The sequence below is a fragment of the Paroedura picta genome, chromosome 5, assembly GCF_049243985.1.
Source record: "Paroedura picta isolate Pp20150507F chromosome 5, Ppicta_v3.0, whole genome shotgun sequence".
In the NCBI taxonomy this organism is placed as follows: domain Eukaryota; kingdom Metazoa; phylum Chordata; class Lepidosauria; order Squamata; family Gekkonidae; genus Paroedura; species Paroedura picta.
In genome coordinates, this window is record NC_135373.1 from 99,753,153 (window position 1) to 99,776,840 (window position 23,688).

The 23,688-nt window shown below is 44.6% G+C and overlaps 1 protein-coding gene across 8 annotated transcripts in view; it reads right to left on the minus strand.

Moving 5' to 3' along the window:
- CACNA1I (calcium voltage-gated channel subunit alpha1 I) overlaps positions 1–23,688 on the minus strand; it is a 361,190-nt gene that overhangs the window by 54,261 nt on the left and 283,241 nt on the right. For 7 of the 8 annotated variants that reach the window (XM_077339439.1, XM_077339440.1, XM_077339442.1 and 4 more), the window contains 9 exons: positions 19,015–19,200; positions 15,832–15,949; positions 14,832–14,987; positions 14,377–14,485; positions 11,060–11,232; positions 9,644–10,063; positions 3,970–4,070; positions 2,956–3,079; positions 562–630 (listed from right to left, as the gene is read on the minus strand). In XM_077339439.1, the coding sequence (XP_077195554.1) occupies positions 562–630; positions 2,956–3,079; positions 3,970–4,070; positions 9,644–10,063; positions 11,060–11,232; positions 14,377–14,485; positions 14,832–14,987; positions 15,832–15,949; positions 19,015–19,200 (1,456 nt within the window). The remainder of the gene's footprint in view (positions 1–561; positions 631–2,955; positions 3,080–3,969; positions 4,071–9,643; positions 10,064–11,059; positions 11,233–14,376; positions 14,486–14,831; positions 14,988–15,831; positions 15,950–19,014; positions 19,201–23,688) is intronic. The other variant, XM_077339441.1, reaches the window with a different exon arrangement.

Genomic DNA, 23,688 nt, shown 5'->3' on the forward strand with positions numbered 1-23,688 from the left:
AACCTAGGAATATAAATGCCAAGCGGTAGGACTATGCTGAATGTGTATGCCCATTTCAGTGTTTTGGACTGAACCCACTGCTTTTGGAAAGGGGAAGGAGATTTTTATTTCCTGAAAAAATCCTTAAATATACAAGTGGTCAGCTTTAAATAATGCTGCCATTTTTTTAAATGTCTGTAACAGGATCAATGCCAGGCCTCTTTCTCATTCCCAGAGCAATACCAATCAATCAGGAATCACATAGTGAATATGATGGCACCACAGTGCTGCATAACCAATCTGATCTGGAGTCATAGCAATGTCTCACTGCACTGGAGACAAATGATTGTGTGATTGTGTGAAGTAGCTGGTCAGATTTAGCTAGGTGATGGTGTCACTGAAGGCAAAGCAGGGTGAGGACAATGTTTCTTGAAAACTTTTAGTTTCTTTTCTCAGGCATAGCTGAGAAATTGGTAGAAGCAGGGAGAGAGCACCTTAGATTCTGATGCCTCCAAAACAGACTGAAAGAGTTAGTTGGGGCAGTGGGGTAGGATAGTTTGGCCAGCGCTAGTGGTGACTTACCTTCAGAGTCATTTCAGCAACAAAGATTGCTGTAAAGATGTAATTGGATACTGTAAGGAAGATTCTCTCCTGGAAAAAAAATAAAGATTGAATCACAGTATGCCTTGCAATAGTTTAAATCATTGGAAAATAAGTTTTTTTAATTAACAATAATAAATAAATAATGCATAAATAAATAATAAAGCTTTTTTATCATTATGCTCTCATGATCCCCAGTCCTTAAGACGTTAAACTGGTTTCAGCCAGGGCTAGGGCCTTTGTGCCTGGCCCTGACTTGGTGGAACACTCTTCCTGGTGGCATCAGAGTCCTTAGGAACCTTGGACAGTTCCACAGGGCTTGGAAGACAGAGCTGTTCCACTGGGCCTATGGTTGAGGTCCCAGAAATTACATCTAAAATTCTGCTGACTTCCCTACCAAGTCACCTATTACATCAAATTATTTGTTATTTGGTACACGTTTGCCTTCCCTCTCAGCAGGAAATGGCTTAGGCAAATTTTAAATCTAATTCTGGATTTTAAAATTTATAGTACTTAGATTTTAACTTGCATATTTATATTATTGTATGTTTTTAGTTATAAGTAAACTGCCTGGATCACTTGGAAAAGAGCAGCATATAAACAAACAAACATATAAATATATTAAAAAATACAATGGGACTGAAAATATAGGCCATTTTAAGGCAAATGGTTCCTTCTTTCTAACTTCTCAAATAGGTTCTGGTTTACGGTCTTCCTTTCCAGTCTACTCTTTTGGTCTCATCCATTTCTTTTGTAGAGTTTGAATGCAGATGATGCTGATAAATACAAATGTATATGGACCAATAAATGCCTGCTCATATGACAGACACACAGGACCACCAGGTATGTAGTGACCACAGTAAATCAAAGACTGTGGCTTTGGTGCTAAGCTAGGGTCTGGGAGACCTGAGTTCATCCCCCCCCCCACTGTGTTACTGAAGCTTGCTGTGTTACATTGGATCAGCCACTTTCTTTGAGCCTGGTTGATGGGCCATCCCACTAATCTGCCTCACTGGACTGTTGCTGTGAGAATAAAATAGAGGAGGAGAAAAATGATATTGTAAACTGCTTTGGATCTTGACTGGGAAGAAATTGGATTCTGTGCATATCATCTGCTTTGCACAAACAGCTTGCCAAAAACTGGAAATTGCTGATTGCTAAGATTTAAAAAACTGACATGTCCAAGGTTCACATCCTATGTCTTGCAAGTAAAGAAAAAAAAAATCTCAGTGTGCGATCTCCTGTTTAAGAACTAATTTCAAGAAAATCACAAAAAAACAATCACATGTAATCTTTTCTACACAGCTGTCATGGGCGCAGATTGTTTCCCTACTTTTAGTTGTTTTGTAGCTGTATGTACTCCCAAGTTTAAAGATAGGGTTCCCCCCTCATTTCCTCAATGTAGGAGGAGACAAATGGACCATTTTGACATTTTGGAGGTGATATGTAGATGTGTGCATAACTGAAGACTGCCTGTACATGTTTCTGGGAAGGTGTTTAATGAACATGTGCTATTTCGTTTCCGACAAGTTAATACAAATGAAAGTACCACCAACCTCCATTCTAGGCATGTTCTCAAGATAATAAAATCATAGAGCTGGAAGGGGCCATACAGGCCATCTAGTCCAATCCTCTGTTTAATACAGGATCAGCCTAAAGCATCCATGATAAGTATCTGTCCAGCTGGTGCTTAAAGACCACCAGTGTTCACTTGCAGCATGTCCATTAATTTACCTGTAACATCCTATAGCTTTCCTTTTGTCATACAAACCAAATGGGCACAAATGATCGGGCACTTTCCTAGTCTTTCATACCCATCTTTCATGATAATATTCTCACAGTCCCATCCTAAGTTATGTTACTCCAGTCCAAGCCCATGCATCCAATGCACTTAAACTGAAGTACCTCTGTTACTGTCCTACTTTATTTCATAAAACATGAACACATATATGAAAGATTCCTCTTCCCTTTAAATGTTTTCTGGAACAACAGGAAGTCCACCTTCGCTACCACTGTGTGTACAGTAATCAAATGTGACATTGGAGTATCACCACTGCCTTAGCTCTTTTAATAGCATGAGAGGAAATCACTCAGGAAGTTCTAGACAAACTAGTACTTAACTAAATAAGAACAAAAATGAGGCTGGATTAGCTACTACTTGCCACTTGCTCTCTTAGCCGCTTTCTAAGTGTCTCTATGATAGCATGCTGAGAACAGAAGCTCATATTTTTGAGACAGATTCTTAGAAAGCTACTGACTTTCTGTTCATGCCATTAGTCAGGAGGCTGTGAAGGACTCATGCACCTGTCCCCCCCCCCAAAGCTTTCCAAAGATCTTGTGCTCCATCCAAATAGGCCATGGAACAAGATTACTCACTGTGCTCCTCTGTTCAATCTGAGGTCTCTCCAGGGCAATAGTGATGCAATTCAGGAAGATGAAGGCCAGGACGATGTAATCAAAGAGCTTATGAGCAATGATAGTTTGGCAGAGGATGCGGAACCTAAAAGACATGATTTAAAAAAATTGCACTATAGGACTTCAGGGATAGTGAGAAGGTCTGGTGGGAGTGGCGAATGAGAGGAAAGAATTCATACATTGCCTGAAACATTACCCATTAAACCTCCTGTATCTCCTGGGGGCAACAGTCTTGAAGGCTCTGGTCTCTCTGAATGGACTGATTGATTGGTTATTCTTTCAAGGTGGCCCTTCTTTTTGCAACTTCTCCCTACTCCTGCCTTTCCATTGTTTTTCATTCTAGATATAAATATACCCGTTATGGATTTCAAGCATTTGGCGAATTGAGCTCTGACTCACAAAGGATTCTGCTAGAACAAAGGTGATTGGTCTTTAAGGTGCCACCAGACAGGATGTTTACACTTCAAGGCACCGTAACTGACCTATCCAGCGCTAGTCCGTGACAGAGAGTTGGTATAAAATCCTCTGTCACTTTAGGCTTTTGTGTTGTCATAAGGAGGGTTTTGTTTAAGCGATGGGAAAATCTTGGGAAAACAAGCGACAGGGAAGGGGAAGGGTAAACAAAAAGGAAGGAATGGCAGAGAGCGAGCAAGCCAAAAACAGGTGTGAATGGCAGTGGGAGAGAGAAAGAAAATAAAAAAGTGTGAGAACGACAGAGTGTGAGATGAGAGAGAGAAAAAAAAGGGAATGGCTGAGGGAGGCCTAACTCTGTAGCAAGCTGCTTTATTATTGCTACTAATTTGATGTTACATCCGGTAATGGAATGGCAAAGCCTGTCCTGAACTATGAAAGATGGGCTGTTCATATGGGATTGAAAGTCACTCAATCGTTCCCACAATGAAATTTCAAGGCAGTACAATAACATCGCGGCCCAGTTGCTGTTCCTGCACCTCTGTCATAAACGATGAGACGTACCTGTTTTGCGGTGAGAAGAGGTATATAGACCAGTCCTCCCGCAGTTCACACCAGTCTGGCTTGTAGGCCTCGATCATCTTTTTGATGCGGAAACACAGGCTCTGAGGAAAAAGGACAGAAGCTGCTCTCTTCTTGACTTCATTCACATAAGGATCACATGCTTTTGCTTCTTTGTGACTAGAATACTAATAAGTGGAAATCTCCCATGGGCACCAGGGCACTGACCAACACCTTCCTTGACACCGTACTTTGGTGGGACAACAAGGGCACATTCCCTGGATGCCACTTGATGGGGGGGGGGTGCACTGCTTGCAGCTCTCCAGTCCCCGGGGAGATGCAGCTGCTATTATCTGTCTTAAGGAAGGAAGGCTGCATGCAATGGATCTCCCCCACCCCCACTCCCATGTGAAAGGTCCAAGGGCCCATCTCCTCCAGCACTCTGCCACCATCGTCACCCTTCCCTCTGCCCCACTGCTCAATCAGGCACTGGTGCTTCCTTCCTGTCCCATCCACTATGTGAGTCCTCTCTGCAGACCTGGAAGCTGCTGGCCAAGGAGACTGAGTCTGTGTCTGCTACCAGCCCTCTGAGCCATGCCTGGGCAGGAAGACTCTGCTGTCTCATGCCAATCGGCCTCACCTGGCTCCTCTCCACCACAGAGGCCTGCAGGTAAGGCAAGCTGGTGCTGCCTGCCTCCCTTTCACCCACCCAAGGGGGTCTTGGCCTGCCCATCCTTCCCACTCCAGGCCATGCTGCACTTATTTCCTGGTGTGTGCTTCTCACTGGAGTGTGCCTAGCTCCAGTGGGGCTGCTTTCTAGGGGGAGGCAGGGGGAGGTGCAGTGGGTGGCTGAAGGGCTCGGCTCCACTGAGGGCAGCCAACAATGCAGGTTTGTTGCGAGGGTGTGGAGGCTTCCTCTGAAACCAGGCCATGCCCTCCATCCAGGGTGGTGTCCCTCAGGGGCTGCCAGTCCTCTTGTCTTCTGGAAGAAACGGGGTGCTAGGGGGTGGTGGTCTTGCAGGACTGTCTCCTCTGCCTGCAGTCATGTGAAGAATCTGGCTCAAAAGCGCTCTCCAGGCTCTCCAAGCTTGGCTGAGTCTCCCCTGAGTCACCAAGCCCTTTCCATCCCTCTGCCCCAGGCACCATGTAGGCTAGGTACACCACTGCCACCAAGTGTTTTGAGAAAGAGGGTGGGGCTAGATGGGACTTTTGCAGGGCTTCCAATGGGTTGCTGGAGAGTTGAGTGGCTCTGCAGATTTTTTTTTTAAATGTTGCTTTAGCACCAGTTGCTACTGCAGCATAAGTATCTTTTGTGTGACCGAAGTTAAGCAGCAGCCACCATTTTATTGCCGACTCTTCCTTCTCCAGCAGCTCTTTTGGGGCAGCCATTCTGTAGCTACACCCACCACACTTTGTCAGAATCCAAAATAGGAGTCATTCCCCCACCATGTCCCATGCAAAGTAAGAAAGGGATGTAAAATCACAGTCCAGTGATGATAATGATATGGACAGAGTATTCACATGGGCTGTCATGGCCTGACTTAGAATGACAGAGCGGTGGGACAGAAAGAGAGCTCCAAGGTCATCAAAGCCAAGCCCATGTACTGCAGCAGGATTAATGAGCTAATTTACCTCCCAGAAAGTAGAGAGTCGGCATTGCCTCCTGACTCAGGCTGAAAGCATTGCTGATTGCACCACAGTTAATGTCACTAACAAGCATGGACTACTAAAGCAGCTTGGAGCAGAACAGAAAGGCAGTATTTGCTGAGACATTTCCCGACTGCCCCCCCCTTTAAAGCACACATTTCCTAAGGTCCACTGGATCCACAGTTGGCAAAGTCCCGCTGGGTCCTCAAGCGCTCAGGGCTTTGAGAATTACAAGCAAGCAGGACTATGCAAAGCATGAAAAAGACATCTGAATTTCCCAGGGCAACCAAGTGCTTATGTAAGATAAACGCTTTCTTGGAATACCTGTTTACCATGCTCCAGACCTCACGCTGGAATCCAGGGCCTGAGCAATGCAATCTCTCATAGCAATTAACAAGCGAGTGCATGACTGGCTTCCAATCGAAGACAATAATCCAGACTTGTCATTACAACAACAGTTTTCATCCTGTGTTTATAGAAACCCTGCAAAAGGTTTGTCATTGTCTTCAATGACAAATTTCCCTGGAAGGCTTGTCCACTGCTGCTAGTTTCACTCTGCAGTGCAAAACCATTGGGGAGACCTCGTATTTCTAGTGCGAGTCCCAGAACATTCCCTAAGATCGTCTGAAATAGCCATATGTTTCTTGACAGTCAAGATTATGTGGACAGGGCTTTATAGAGATGTAAAGTTTGGAAATCTCTGTATTTCAGCTTTGCTGTGATTGCATGTTGCACAGTGCCACAAAGGAGTGGTCTGGCCCTTGAGTTACTAACCTGGAAATAGGGATGGGTCAGAACTGGGAAAATGCAGTACAGTTTGTGGTTCACAGCACACTTGAGTTTGTGAACCATGGACTGCCCAAAATTCATCACAAACTTCAGTTCATGAGCCAGTTCATGCTCATTTGACCTGAAGGAAATGGCCACTTTGAAGAAGAAGAAGAGTTGGTTCTTATATGCCGCTTTTCCCTGCCCGAAGGTGGCTCAAAGCAGCTTACAATCGCCTTCCCATTCCTCTCCCCACAACAGACACCCTGTGGGGTGGGTGAGGCTGAGGGAGCCCTGATATCACTGCTCGGTCAGAACAGCTTGATCAGTGCTGTGGCGAGCCCAAGGTCACCCAGCTGGCTGCATGTGGGGGAGTGCAGAATAGAACCTGGCATGAAAGATTAGAAGTCCGCACTCCTAACCACCAGACCAAACTGGCTCTCTATGGAAGGTGCACTCTATGGGTCATACCCCATTGAAGTTCCTCCCCTCCCCAAACCCCACTTTTCTAAGCCTTCACTCCCCAGATCTCCAGGTATTTCCCAACTCAGAGCCAGCAGCCCTTGATGGCCCAGCATTGCTTCGCAGCTGCTATCACTGCTTTCAGTTTTGCAAACTCTTATGATACAATCCCCAAAATGACAGAATGATCTCAGTTCGAATCCAAGGCAAACCATTCAACATCACAGTGATCCAGGTCTATGCCCCAACCACTGCTGCTGAAGAGGATGAAGTTGATCAGTTCTATGAAGCCCTACAACACCTTATAGAAGCAACGCCAAAAAATGATGTGCTTATCATCATGGGGGATTGGAATGCTAAAGTAGGAAGCCAAAAGATAACCGGGATAACAGGCAAGTTTGGCCTTGGAGTACAAAATGAAGCAGGGCACAGGCTGGTAGAATTTTGTCAAGAGAATACAATGGTCATAGCAAACACTCTTTTCCAACAACCCAAGAGACGACTCTACACATGGACATCACCAGACGGTCAACACAGAAATCAGATTGACTATGTACTCTGCAGCCAAAGATGGAAAAGTTCTATACAGGCAATAAAAACAAGACCAGGAGCTGATTGTGGTTCAGATCATGAGCTTCTTGTTGCAAAATTTAGGCTTAAATTGAAGAAAGTAGGGAAAAGCACTAGGCCACTCAGGTATGAACTAAATCATATCCCCGACGAATATACAGTAGAGGTGACAAATAGATTTAAGGAATTAGATCTGATAGACAGAGTGCCTGAAGAACTATGGACGGAGGTTCGCGACATTGTACAAGAGGTAGCAACTAAAACCATCCCAAAGAAAAAGAAATGCAAGAAATCAAAATGGCTGTCTGAGGAAGCTTTACAAATAGCTAAGGAGAGAAGGGAAGTGAAAGGCAAGGGAGAAAGAGAAAGATACACCCAATTGAATGCAGAATTCCAGAGAAAAGCTAGAAGAGATAAGAATGCCTTCTTAAATGAACAGTGCAAACAAATAGAAGAAAACAATAGAATCGGGAGGACCAGAGATCTTTTCAAGAAAATTGGAGATATGAAGAGAACGTTTCATGCAAAGATGGGTATGATAAGGGACCAAAATGGTAGGGACCTCACAGAAGCAGAAGAGATTAAGCAAAGGTGGCAAAATTATACAGAAGAACTATACAAGAGCGAGCTTAACATCCCTGATGACCACAGTGGGGTAGTTACTGACCTGGAGCCAGAAATCCTGGAATGTGAAGTCAAATGGGCCTTAGGAAGTCTGAGCAACAATAAAGCTAGTGGTGGTGACAGCATTCCAGTTGAACTATTCAAAATCTTAAAGGACGATGCAGTAAAAGTGCTACACTCAATATGCCAGCAAATTTGGAAAACTCAGCAATGGCCACAGGATTGGAAAAGGTCAGTTTACATTCCAATCCCAAAGAAGGGCAATGCCAAAGAATGTTCAAACTACCGCACCATTGCACTAATTTCTCATGCTAGCAAAGTTATGCTCAAAATCCTACAAGCTAGGCTCCAGCAATATGTGGACCGAGAACTTCCAGAAGTACAGGCAGGATTTCGAAGAGGTAGAGGAACTAGAGATCAAATTGCCAACATACGCTGGATCATGGAAAAAGCTAGGGAGTTCCAGAAGAACATCTACTTCTGCTTCATTGACTATGCTAAAGCCTTTGATTGTGTGGAGCACAACAAATTGTGGCAAGTTCTTAAAGAGATGGGAATACCAGAGCATCTTATTTGTCTCTTGAGAAATTTATATGCAGGTCAAGAAGCAACAGTGAGAACTGAACATGGAATCACGGATTGGTTCAAAATTGAGAAAGGAGTTCGGCAAGGCTGTATACTGTCGCCTTGCCTATTTAACTTGTATGCGGAGCACATCATGAGAAAGGCGGGATTAGAGGAGTCACAAATTGGGATCAAGATTGCAGGGAGAAATATCAACAACCTCAGATATGCAGATGATACCACTCTAATGGCAGAAAGTGAAGAGGAACTAAAGAGCCTGTTGATGCGGGTGAAGGAGGAGAGTGCAAAAGTTGGCTTGAAACTCAACATCAAGAAAACAAAGATCATGGCAGCCGGCCCTCTCAATTCCTGGCAAATAGATGGGGAAGAAATGGAGATAGTGACAGATTTTATTTTCCTCGGCTCCAAGATCACTGCAGATGGGGACTGCAGCAAAGAAATTAAAAGACGCTTGCTCCTAGGGAGGAAAGCTATGGCAAATCTAGACAGCATCCTAAAAAGCAGAGACATCACCCTACCAACAAAAGTGCGTTTAGTCAAGGCTATGGTATTCCCAGTTGCAATGTATGGCTGCGAAAGTTGGACCATAAGGAAGGCCGAGCGTCAAAGAATTGAGGCTTTTGAACTCTGGTGCTGGAGAAGACTCTTGCGAGTCCCTTGGACTGCAAGGCGAACAAACCGGTCAGTCCTAGAGGAGATCAGCCCTGACTGCTCTTTAGAAGGCCAGATCCTGAAGATGAAACTCAAATACTTTGGCCACCTCATGAGAAGGAAGGACTCCCTGGAGAAGAGCCTAATGCTGGGAGTGATCGAGGGCAAAAGAAGAAGGGGACGACAGAGAATGAGGTGGATGGATGGAGTCACTGAAGCAGTAGGTGCAAACTTAAAAGGACTCCAGGGAATGGTAGAGGACAGGAAGGCCTGGAGGATCATTGTCCATGGGGTCGCGATGGGTCGGACACGACTTCGCACATAACAACAAATGATTCCTTTAACAAAGAAAGTTTTTTCTTGTACTCACATAGTCTATCTCCTCCTCATCTTCTCCATGGTCCTTGCGATTGTTCATTTCTGGGAAGATGTCCTTTGTGATAGTGGGCATTTTACCATTGCAATCTTGATGCTCACTAGGCCCTGTTGTTACACCTATTCTCCGTGATGCCCGGTGACCGGATGGGACAGTTGGTGCCAACTCAACCAGTTCTGAGGAGCCTTTGGTGTCTAGGGAGAGTGTCCGTCGATGGTGCCGAACTCTTACCAGCCCTTCTCTTTCTCCCTCGGACGTCCTGTGCCTTTCTCCAGATAACAGTGACTCGTGCTCAGCCGAAGGAGGCTTGTGTTTGAGACTGTGTCCCCGTGCAAGGCTGTTCCAGCTGGAGCGCCGGCTCCCCCAGCCCCCACTCCGGCCCCATGCTCCATAGTGAGAACTACGAGAGCTGGACTGTAAGAAAGATCCAAGAAAGGGTTCAGTGCCTTAGCCCAAGCATGAGGTCATGTGCTAGCATTTTCCGTCTTGGACTCACTACCAATCTCTCCTAAAGATACATTGTATTTCAGGATACTCTGCATGACTCATCTGGAAGGGGGCACCAATAAGACAGGGCAAGTCCAAAACTACAAATAGATGAATCCTCTAGAAAGTGAGAACAAATTTTCCATCGAGTTTTGCAGAGCCATTCCTAATTTTCTGCCACTGTTGAAAAATTGTCCCTCACTCTTGTAAGCCCTTGAGGTCCCTGATTCTTATCAGGAGTCTGAATTTCCTGGCATCTGCATCTAACAGCAGCTACAGGTCATTGTGGACATCACCGCACTGTGAAAAAATCTTTGCTCAGTTACCATCTCCACTATGATCTACCACAGGAATAAGAGGCAGCTTCAGCAGATAAAACTTCACAGCTATGCAGATTAGATTCCATAACTGGACCTCCTTTCGTCATAGTACACTCAGACATCTTGTCATTCAATGCCACATCTCCATCACTGTTTTCCTCATCATTTTACCTTTCCTTGAAACAAATTAAGCATTTGACCGTTTACGCACTGGAGGTTTCATGCCAGGCTGCAGGCTGGAGTTTTAGTCATGGCAAGTTGTCCCACCTCTTCCTGCACCCACATGGGGGAGCACTTGGCCTGGTGCATGTCGTCCACCCCTGATTTGTGCTCCTGCACAGGAGCTGGGGCAGTGAAGCTCCCAGTGCATAAACGGTCTTTGAGATTTAAAGAGTAAATCTCACTTTACCTTGGTGTTCATTGCCACAGGATTCTGCCTTGGAGATTTTATTTACCATATTCAACATACATGGGATAAACCACCATTTCATTCAAATGACTGTGGCCTGAAAAATGTTCCAGGGGTTCCTCCACGATCAAAAGTTTGAAAATGGATGAGAATAATTCCAGTACATTTTAATTTACGTGGGTTGAATAAACTCACCAGTGACATCACACTGCTTTTCCTGGATTCAAGCGCAACAAGGACTTGGTCTGGTTGCAGAGTATGGCGGGAAGGGTTAACAATTCCGGCAATGGCCCCAGGCTGGTTGAGACAAGGAATGCTGGGGTCAAGATGTCCATTCGGGGTCATAGGAACAGCACAGAGCTTTGGGTCTGGCCATGAAAACACAAAAGAAGGAGAGAGACAGAGAGCAAAAAACATTCTTTTCCTTTTGGACTTTTTCTTATCCTCCACTCAAAAAGAAATGTTTTATATGCAAAGGGTGGCAGACCAAAGGAAACTGTATTGAAGCACAAACCTCAGATACAGAGGTTGTCCATTTCTGCTCTCTCTACAGCATTGCCTCTAGAACAAGGGTAGTCAACCTGTGGTCCTCCAGATGCCCATGGACTACAATTCCCCTGAGCCCCTGCCAGCTCATGGGAATTGTAGTCCATGGGCATCTGGAGGATCACAGGTTGATTTCTCTAGAAGACGAACAAAAACTGGGAAAACGCTGCTTCCTCCTCTCCATCACCTACCACCAGCTTCTGCTAAAGACGTTTCTCAGAATTCTGCCAAATGAAACTTAGAAATGTCTAATCATCTCTCCTTTGGAGAGAGAAAGGTTATTTCTGCCATGGCCATAGTGCAGGGGTCACTTGCTTAGCACTGACCCGTGCAGAGAGGGTCTCGACAGTAGGTGCTCCACTGTGGCGGAGGCAAAACCGGTGGTATAATGATGGCTGGGCTTGCTGTTAGCAATCTGACATGTAAATAAACTGGTATCAGCAAACTCTTAATGCCTGGCTTTTTCTCTAGAACAGGTGGCAGCTGTAAGCTTTGTTCTCCTTTGCAAGTACAGGCTAGTGCGCTTTAAAAAGGCAGAACACAAAACAATGAGAGCGACTGGAAAAGGCTTCAACTGCCCCATGGGAGGGTGCTGTGCCCCCTGGACTGGAGTGGCCCATCTCTGTCCTCAGACCAGCACAGTTGACCTTCATTTGGTCTCTCTAGGAGGCAAGCGGTGCCATTTAAGCAACCACCAGTTTAGCTTCGGCTTCCCTGGCAACAGATTGTCCGCTGAGCAGCAGATCATGGGAGTACTTTTGAAATGTCAGGGGGTTTAAGGACGAAGTGTCAAGACTCCTAAGGTACTACGTCTCTGCCCACCTCCCTAGAAGACACATCGCTCTTCAAAAATCCACACCTAGCAAAATAAGCAGTACGAAGCATCAACTGTGGGGATACAGGAAAGACCATTGCTTGGAAAACAAAAGGGAGTGTCTAACTCAAAGGCAAGCTTTACACTTTCTCATTGAGTCTTTTACAGTTTACGAGGGCTCAAGTTGAAGATTCCTTTTTTGTGGGACCTTTGCCAACTGTAGCATTTTGTGAGAATGCCACCCCATGCTCTGAACAGTGGCCCAAGGCTAGGCTTGAATTCTGCATTAAGCATCAGCTAACAAAAGGCATTTCATTAATAGAAAAGGACTTCCTCCCCTCTCCCCTCCCACTGAAGCCTGATATGATCTCCCAGAAGTTGCTCCTGGGGGAGAGGAGATCCATAGGAACAGCATGAGAAGTACTGTACTGTACTATAGTGGAAAGTGGAAATGGTGAAAATCTCCCCTTCCCCCTTTTTATATGATATATCCAACCTGTAGCATGTTCCCTCTTTAATGATTAATATACTCTGAGTTGTTATTGGTGATAGAAAATTCCCCATTTTTCTGCAAGCCCTTTCTCTCTCTCTCTCACCCCTTTGCTAGAATGTTCAGGACTGTAAATAGCCTGTACAACTCTCACTACTAAATTATAAACCATGTTCTGTCTCTATATTGGACTGATCTTATGATTCTGTGCATTGGTTATCTGCAATATTGCCAGTGCCCTCAAAAGGATGGCTATCACACAAATTCTTCCTGCTTTGAACTCTTGGCTGATTTTGTGATTAATTCCCAGGTTTTATTATGCTAATTCAGTAGCCACTGAATACTTTAGACAGATTATTTCCCATTTGTCTGATTTGCTTCTGCAATTTGGACACTAGGGGTTTGATTAACTCTCAGGGTGGGGAACCAAATCCATCAGCATCATCAGCATCTTTCCCCAAGTTCCCTTAAACTCAAGGCAAATCATTCAACCATCCAGATTTTGCCATGCCTGTCTAGGAAATCATCCTCCCAGTCTGAATCAAGAGCCCTTCCTTTCAGAGAGAAGAAAAACACCACGGTATCTGAGCTACAGTGTGGCCGAAGGACACTGGAAGTTCGTTGGCAGTGAACTGCCATAGAGTAATTTCATGCAACTGAAAATGCAAGCACACAAAGTGTACAATGATGCATCTTTGTGGACTCAGATCATGACTCGGAGAAGGGAAAAAGCTGTTTATGCTTTTATAAAATACAGTCTGGTTTTAGGAGGGACCTGAGATTGCACAGTTGGATGATTCTCTTACTCAAGGAAACTAGATAGTCATGCTAAAAAGACAAAATAGTGTGTTTATTAAGGAAATCCACTTAACAATTCACACCATCTTATTGCAAATTGTGGGTGATTTCATATGTTCTGCTTAAAGCTGTTTTGAGCCCTTCTCTCACTCTTGGTAGACACAACCTTCTCCCAGAAAAACAGTAAAACAGTACTAAACATAGGAATGAGAAGAAAGGGACCTGTGAGGATTCTCAGGCAGAGTCTCATTTCCCTATATCCTCTTTCATTCCCTATTTGTTTTCTCTTTACTTCTTCCTGAAAGATCCCCCCTCCCTTTTCCATATGCTTCTTCCCTTCCACTATATCCTCTTCCTGATTCTTCTATCCCACCTCTTTTCCTACTACTTCCTTTAGCTTTAGAATCATAGAATCATAGAATCATAGAATCACAGAGTTGGAAGGGGCCATACAGGCCATCTAGTCCAACCCCCTGCTCAACGCAGGATCAGCCCTAAGCATCCTAAAGCATCCAAGAAAAGTGTGTATCCAACCTTTGCTTGAAGACTGCCAGTGAGGGGGAGCTCACCACCTCCTTAGGCAGCCTATTCCACTGCTGAACTACTCTGACTGTGTAGTTTACCTCTCTCTCTTTACCTCTCTCTCTTTTTCTTTCCCTTTGCTCTGCTTCCTTCCATCTTCCCTTCTGATTTTGTCTAATCAACTGATGGCTGAAAAGTTGATTTCTAATCATATTGAAAGCTTTCGGTATATGTGTGCTTTTGGCCTTAAAGGTCAACACATTCTATGCAAGAGACACTCCCCAGCTCTGCAGATCCCATTGCTGTAAAGGTTGTTCAGATTTTTAGACCCATTGATCTTACCCAAGCTGTCCTGGCACTTGTCAAAATCCTCAATGTTTGATGAACTCTGATCTTCATCTGAGTACGACCGGTTAGCATCACCCTGAGTTGGGAAAATAAATGTAAAGACCTGGGAATTGTGAGCATCATGAGTGCAAAAGAGACTTCCCCCTGTGATTCCACTATTTTGTTGCCATGGCAAAATAGGGTATCTTCAAGGCAAGCAAGGCTCTTCATGGAACTATTCAGATTATTTGCCATTGGCTGTTAGAAGACCGACAGGTTCCTCTCCTGATGTCAGGATGTATTGCTGAATTTATGGAGCACTTGTTTAGAGTTGTTTTAAAGACCACCCTCCACAAAAGCAGGTTTTAGAAGACTTTTCATCATTGGACATCTTATCATTCTTTTTTCAGCCCCTGTCTCCCATAGACTGGTACCATTTCTCTTGGAAAGCAGTTACCATAGCAACTCACCTCGGCCTGGAATCCCTCCACTAGGATGGCCACTAGTAGATTGAAGAGAACATAATTGCCAAATGTCATAAGAGCCACAAAATACAGGGATGCCCAAGGGGAAGTTGAGGCCATGCCATTGTAGAGAACAACATTCCAGTCCTCCTGAGTGAGAATCTGAAAAACAGAAACCAAACTTGGGAACCTCAGTCAAAAAGGAATACGCTGTTTTATGAAGCTTCACTAATTATTATTATTATTATTTATATTTGTTACCTACCCTTTCTCCACAGACTCAGGGTGGAGTACATCATATAACAGATAACAAGATAAAATGCATAAAAATATTATCTATGTGATGAATAATTAAATAAAACCTTTAAACAGCCATAGGCCTGGTGGAACAGCTCTGTTTAACAAGCCTTGCGGAATCATTTGAAGGGCTTTGATCTCACTTGGGAGAGCATTCCATTAGTAGTAAAAAAATCTCTCTTTTAGAGCCCATTTGTGGGCCTATCTCTTGAGATGATTGTCATGGACCGTTTACACACTGGAGGTTTCATGCTGGGCTGCAGGCTGGAGTTTTAGTTGTGGCGGGTTGCCCCACCTCTTCCTGCACCCACATGGGGGAGCATTTGGCCTGGTGCACGTCATCCGCCCCTGATTTGTGCTCCTGCATGGAAACTGGGGCAGTGAAGTTCCCAGTGCATAAACGGTGATGGAGAGGACATAATGCCACAGGCACTTTCTGAAACCTAGTAGACAAATCACTGGAGATGAACAGCAGATAAAGTACAGTTCAGTTATAGAGGATGTGGCTGAGCTCAAACTCCTTAGCAGATTTCCAGTACATGGCATGGTGGACTGTGTGCAACTCTGCGTTAAATATGCTGCTGGGCCCAGAAGACAAGCTGTTCATATGCCATGCTCTCCCTTACTACTCCATGCTCCCAAGAGATTATGCCTTTTTGAAGATTCCCCTTTCCCACTGCATCCTCCTTTTGCCCTTTCTTGGACTCACCTGGAACACAGTGACGATGGCCCAAAGCAGAGAGTCAAAATTCTTTCGGTCAGGAACCGTGTCTCCTGTGTCAGTTCTAAGGCTGAATTTACATCCAAAGATGTGCATTCCTAGGATGCTGTCAGGAAAATAATTTATTATCAATACATTTCTAGAGTATTCTAATCATCCATGTGTTTCTGTTCAGATTGGGGGCCAAAGGGATTGACAACATTGTTCTTCCCTCTGCCATTTTATCCCGAAAGACAGAAACTGGCCCAAGATCACAAAGCAAAGTTGTTCCACTATCCTTACCACAGATCTGGCTGAGAAGGACTGCTTAGGTCAGCCAGTGAACTTCATGGCATGTTAGAGATATAGACCTGGCCTCATGGGTTCAAATTTAGCATTCTGCACATTACATCATGCTAGGTATTTCTACAGTGTGATCCTAAGGAGAGGTGCAGCCTTCTAAACCCATTGACTTTAAGGGATTTTGAAGGTAAAGGTAAAGGTAAAGGTATCCCCTGAGCAAGCACCGAGTCATGTCTGACCCTTGGGGTGACGCCCTCCAGCGTTTTCATGGTTAACATGGGATTGAACTCCCAGCCTTATGGGCAAAGCTTTCAGACGGCTGCCTTACCACTCTGCGCCACAAGAGGCTCTTCCCTAGGGATTTTGAAACCTGCAACTTTATTGAGGATAGCACTGTTTGAATCTTAGTGGTCCTTGCAGAATACACAACTGAAGAACTGAGGTTAAATAAACATTCCAGGTCCTACAGAACCACTTTATCAAGAGACCACACTGGGTGATCACAACTGTGAAACTGTACTTCATCGGTTAAGAATTCCTTTGCATTTGCATGTGTTTGTATATACTTGCCTTCCAACTGCATTTCCTGAACCCAGTTTTATGCAATTCTGTCTGCCTTAAGCCAGTTTAACATTCCTTTGGGTGACCTGTCTTTAAACGGGGGTCCTATCAACTTACAAGTCTTTTGTGTGTGAGATCCTCATAAATGATCCCCCACTTTTGACTCTGCATGCACAAGTGTAGAGAGGAAACTGTGTTTATTTGTGTGAAAGTGCATTGCCGATCACAGCTTCTCAGCAGGTGTATGCACAGTAAAATACACAGAGTCCAAGGAGGAAGGTGGACTAATAAATGAATGAATGAATGAATGAATGAATGAATGAATGAATGAATGAGGACTAATAAATGAATATGAGCCTCTTGTGGCGCAGAGTGGTAAGGCAGCGATATGCTGTCTGGAGCTGTCTGCCCATGAGGTTGGGAGTTCAATCCCAGCAGCCGGCTCAAGGTTGACTCAGCCTTCCATCCTTCCGAGGTCGGTAAAATGAGTACCCAGCTTGCTGGGGGGTAAACGGTAATGACTGGGGAAGGCACTGGCAAACCACCCCGTATTGAGTCTGCCATGAAAACGCTAGAGGGCGTCACCCCAAGGGTCAGACATGACTCGGTGCTTGCACAGGGGATACCTTTACCTTTACCTTTAATAAATGAATGGAGGAAGATGGACTAATGAATGAATGAATGAATGAATGTAATCTTCATAAATGACAACATGCCCATTCTTGATGTAGCCTTATGTAGCCTGCTGAACCTTTCAGGCCCTACGTGACAAAAAAGCTCTCTGCTGGCCTGATCCCCAAGAGTGGGATGCCGCTAAGGCAGGCCAGAAGGAAAACGTTTATATATTCTAGAAAAGGAGCAATGAAGCCATATGGGAACTCCTTGGGGAGGGAGTTGCTAATAGCATATTTCATTATAAGTAATTATGAGGCTAGTGTATCTTGCACGAGAAAATTACATCTGTTATGATTAATCATCTCTACTTCGAATTTTGAATAACCCAACCAATAGAGCAAGGGTCCAGCAACACCTTGAAGACTAACAAAATTTGTGGCAGAGTATGAGCTTCTGTGAGTCACTGCTCACTTCTTCAGGTATCTTTAGGTGCTACTGGACTATTGCACTTTTCTACTGCTACAGAGAGGCTAACATGGTACCAATCTTGATCCAGCCCCAACAAATAATAATGCAGAATGGTCCTAATGCTTCCCATGGTAGGATGGGCAGAGTTGTCCCTAAGCAATTTTGTCCCATAACCAGACTCTGGGAAAAGTTATAAATAATACTGATCAAGATTGTTTTTCATTTTTTTATTCCCCATTACTACTATATCTATTTCCTTCCCACTTTGTGTATCATAAACTGTATTCTGTATTGAATTACAATTTTATACCAAGCTGCTGGTGCCACCTCCAAAAGGAACCAGTATCCTTTTGTTTTAAACAGGCTAAGTTTAACAGATGAACAGCATACAATGAGAAGGGTTTTTAAGAAGCAGCACACCCCAGGTCCTGCTCTTCCCAAGTCCTGCTCTCCTCCTTCAAAAACTGAAAAAGCAATCATGGAACCCAACAGAACGTGAAGTTCTGGCTCTTGGTTCCATAATTACGGATGATTGGTGGTAACCAAGAGGAATTATTTGCTCCAATGGAGGCTATACTTTGGGTCTCAAGGTCCACATGTACATAGGTGGAGGCCCCTCAAATCAGAGGCAACCCCATTCCCATACACAGCTTGATAAACATATATTTCTTCGTCTTGCAGAATCCTTTTAAAATAATGCTTATGTCATACTGATGTTTGTTAGCTCAGCAGGCGGATTCCTATCACACAATCTCATTCTACCCAACATGAAGAAAGAGCTTTGCTTTTGAATGTTTCCATTCGGATTTCTTTCTATTCCAGCTTTGTCCATTATTGTTTTGCTATGCTATTCTCCTGCCTTCCCCATTCTGATTCTCTCTAAAAGAAAATACAGACGGCTTCTCTGATGTTGATCGTGGGGTACTGATAGAATTGATCAGGTAATGAGTGAAACTTCTCCAGTAGTGTTCATGGATATCTCTCACCTTGCTGAGAAGTACAAAAGCAGAAAGGTAGTCTTCCTCCTCCAACAATTTCAAGAGTTATTGTTTTGCATGTCAGGTCATAATCTTAGCATTAAGTGAACATCCTTCCAGGGTTATAGGTACAGAAATCTGGCATAACTGCCAATGAGAAGCATGATGCAGAAAGCAACTATCCTTTTGATGTAAGTCATGCACATTTTCTTGTATATTATGAGGCAGCTCTTCAATGTGTACTAAGGAGCCCATACCTACTTCTCACCTGAATATGAAGATAAACAACATGAGGAGCATGCAGAAAGTAGCCACATTGTCCATGGTCTTCATGAGCACCACTAGCTGACGGCGCAAGGCAGGCATGAATCTCACCAGCTTCAGCACTCTCAGCAGCCGGAATGTCCTCAGCACCGACAAGCCTCCATCTGCCTGCCCAATGATCTCCCAGATGCTATAGACAAGAAACAAACAGAATAAGAAAGAGAGAGCATGCAAGGGTTAAAGTGAAATGTCAAGAAAGATGACGGAAAGAGAATCCAAGAAGAGGATAAAAGACAGTGCGCATAATGATTGAACAGTGTATTTCAGGGACCTTTAATTAGGGCCCAGGAAGACATCCCCTGTGTGTGTGAGAAAGGAAGAAGACAGAAAAGGAGAGAAAATTAATTTCCATATAAATCACCAAAATGTATATTATTATATGAACCACTTTCTTGTATGTGCGCATATAAGTAATACAAAATATGTCTGAAATAATCGGGCGTGAACAAAGTATCGCTGTAATAGATAATCTTCTGAGTCAATGTTGCGTGTGTATATATAAAAGGGGATTTTTAACACAAAAAAAAGGGCATATACCCAAGCACTCCTGATATATGCATACACATTGCATGTGGAGAGTTTTTCAGCTCTTGAGAGCTTCCATTTCTTTGAGTACAGTGGTGCTCACACAGTGGTTCATGGAGAGCCAGATTTGCAATGACCATCAACCATAAGAGCCACATTTACTTCCATCCTTGGTGAGCCGACACCTTTGGAGAGACTGCAACTTTCTTATTCTACAAGCTTCACCAGGGGGGAACCAACCACCAACAGGCTAGGGGTTTGCCCTACTGGAGAATGGTGCTTAGAAGAGCCACAGGTGACACATCAAAGAGCCACTCTGTCAATTTCCCTAGGTATTCTTCCAAAAGCAGGACATTTTCTCGAGCCTATATGAAGCTAGGCATATCTATCTAGCATCAGCTACCTAAAGGTCACACAGTGAACTTCATGGCTGTGTGCACATTTGAACCCAGGCTACAGCGGTTGTACTACATTGGTTGTCAGTAATAAAGACTGTTGCAAGGCTAGGTGTTGTAACTTTCTGCCAGTGCAAGAAAACAGATTGGGGTTCTGCTCCATTGGCAGAAGCTAACTCTAGATCTTCCACCCAATGGTAATACAGAACTTACACATGACAATAAGAAAAGAGGATAGGGGCAGGGTTCTTCTCACTCATGCTCCAACCAAAGGTTCATTTTGATTCAATGCGTGGAGTTGTCTTGGAGCAAGTTCTTTAAAAGGGGGGTGGGGGGGGGAACTGGCAGAGAATGGAGGCTAAGGACAATTTCCCCCATTCTCTAGATTCTGCTGTAGCTATAGTTAATTGGTTGTGAAAATATTTCCTTCGGTGACACCTTTATGTAGGATGGGACAAAAAGACTCATACAAGCACCAGAAGGATATCCCTGGAGAGCCAGCATGGTGTCAGCATCTGGAAACCCTGGTTACAATTCACACTTGACCATGGAAGCCTGATGGGTGACTTAGGGCCAGTCACACACTCAGCCTAACCCACCCAACCCACACAGGGTTCTTGTGAAGATAAAATGGAGGAGAGGATAATAATGTAGGTCACCTTGGGTCCCCACGCACATGGAATACAGTAGGGGTATAAATGGAATAGATGAATGGTGAAGAAGAAGAAGAGGAGGAAGAAGAGTTGGTTCTTATATGCTGCTTTTTCTTTACCCGAAGGAGTCTCAAAGTGGCTTACAATTGTCTTCCCTTTTCTTTTCCCCAAACAGACACCTTGTGAGGTAGGTGAGGCTCAGAGAGCTGATATTACTGCTCAAGTAGAACAGCTTTATCAGTGCTGTGGCGACCCCAAGGTCACCCAGCTGGCTGCATTTGGGGGAGCGGGGAATCAAATCTGGCTCTCCAGATCAGAAGTCTGTACTCCTAACCACTACACCAAGCTCACTCTTGCATATAGTGAAACAAACATTTATGGAGATTGACTGAATTGTTCAGAGTATATAGAAAAGCTGATAGCACAGTGGGTGATAAAATCTAGGAGTGTGCAAAAAACAAAACCAGCATTGGACCCAGATTTTTTTTTAATATTTCAGAAAAATCCTGGAGCCCCAAAATTTAGACAATGTTGCAGGAGAAGCTGCCCCCAGGATCTGCATGCGGCTGGGAGGTCACTGGCTCTTATTTGCATAGCTGCATATACCCAAATACACTGATAGCCGATCAGATTCTTTAATCTGTATTCAGCTTCAATAATACCCAAAGGATTCTGATGAAGTATTTGGGATATTTTTTTAGCTCAGTTTAGCCAAATGCATGACTTTAATAAAATCCCTACCTCCTCGTTCCTTGACCCTGTTCATTAACCTCTGGAATTTCCCTTCTCACCTTTTTGCTCTCAAGAAAGTACAAATCAGTTTGTGATCTGCAGATGAATTTCTAATGCAAATTGAGGCCGGGTTGCTCATGGAGACAGCTCTCGTGGGAGCAGGATGCACCAATGCAAAGATCAGGACTGGATGCACAAACAGGGCATCTTTGACTGCCTGGTCTGGCCTGGGACAGGCCAAGATGTTTTGGAACTGGAGGCAAAAAATTCCTATCAGCACCTAGAATGATGGGGAAAGTATAAAAACAAAGTAAAGTATTGATCATTTGCTTCTATTTAAGACTACCTCAAAAACTATTGCCTGAGGCAAGTTCACATTACCTTGCTTAAAGCTAGGGCTATGCACAGATCTACTGGAAGCAGATTATATCATTACCAGTCTTCCCTAGCTTATTTTTGGGTGAAGAGATGCTAAAATCTCCTTTTTTTTCAGATCATATCTGCATCTTTGAATCAAAGAATGAAATGGGATCTGTAAATAGGACCCTGGGTTCAGTCTAGAGTTCAGGTGGGGCCTGGAATTCTGAAGTTACAGCTGACTTCCATGCCCTGAAGGAAAGGGCTGCTTCAAAGGATAAATCCTTAGGATGGGTGTCAAACATGAGGCATGGGGGCCAGAACTGGCCTGTCCATGGCTCCTATTTGGCCCACAGGGAACAGAAAGCTGCTTGTGGGGGAGTGGGTGGAACCACTCTGATTGTGGCTTCAGCTCATTGGAACAACTGAATCAGCAGCAGTCAAGCAAAAACCCTTCACTTCAGTGGCAACCTCCTTAGTATGAATGGCACCATTGCAGCTTGGACTTCCAAGCTTGGAGTTCCAGGGAGAGGTTACATGCCTCTCTATTTGGCCTGCAGATCCTGGAATGCTGTCCCAAATGGCCATGAGGATCACAATCTGCAGACAATCCTCTGCTGGGACCAGCCCCACCTCTGTATTTATACCTCCCATGCAGCAGAAGAATCAGAACCACACAGAACTGGAAGAGATCACAGAGGAACATCCAGTCCAGTCCCCACCTTCTCAGGGACTTAAAAAACACACTCCTGAAAGGTGCTTAGCTAATCTCCTCCTGTGCTTTGCAGTTTCTTCCACACATTGGGGGCCTAGTCCTGCCCCAGTGCATGTGACTTGACCACCGAGCCTCTGTCCCCCATGGAACACCCAGTTGCCTTGTGCTCGTGGTACCTGCTCCCACATCAGATGATCTGGCAGCATTCGGCCTGGAGCTGCTGGCGTTACATGAGTTTGGCATAGCTTGCTGACAATCTCTGTCTAGAACCCCCACAATTGCCCTGCTGTGAATTGCCTGGTATCCTTGACCAAAGGTCACTGCTGCCACAGGCCTCTCTGGCTTATTCGGCTTTGATCGGATCCCACCGTGCACGTGGCCCTGGCCCTGCATTGTGGCCACTTCCACAGGCAGGGGGGTTTACTTCAACTTGTCTTCCTGAGTCCCTTCTATGGTAGCTTGGGGACAAGAGGAGCTCACAGCCCCCAACTTCTTCATAGTTTTACCCTGGGGCCCAGAGTTACAGAACTGGCAACAGTAATAAGCAGGGAAAGTGTTTTGCCTCCCTCCAGGCAGCACAGGAATATCTTCCCTGTCTTGCATCACTGGCCCTCCAGCCCACCCATGTGGGTTTTCCTCTACATTCAGCCAGCCCATGGGGCCTTACAGTGAGTTTATGCCAACTCAGAGCTTGCCAGGTGATGTCCTTCATAGTTTTTGTCTCCAGTAGCTGGCATTACATTTTACAGCATATATGACCCAGCTCCACAAAACCACATTGATTTCAGATCCAGCCCTCATAACAAATGAGTTTGACACCTCTGCTCTTTAGGATCACTGTCCTGCTGAGATCCTCTCTCCTCAACCTCTGCCCTTTACAGGCATTGCCCCCAAATATCAAGGAGATTCCATAGAAGAAGCTGGCATCCTTATTGCTCCAGGCAGCTCCACTTAACAGATCTCAGAGAAGACTGCTGAGAAAGCCTGAGACTTTAAAGAGTTTCACAGTGTGAGAGTACCCATGCAGTTCATGCTGTAATGAGGTTTTGGTTTTACTCATGTAGTATGCGCTATGATTTTCACTTCAACAACTACACTGTGAAGTATTACCTTTCATCCCATTTTACAGCTAGGTGTATCTGATGCTGCCTTTTCCTCCACACATCGTCTCCTTTCATATGAACCTCCTATAAAGTTGGCAACTTCCAGGTGGAAGCTAGAGAGCTCTTGAGATTACAACT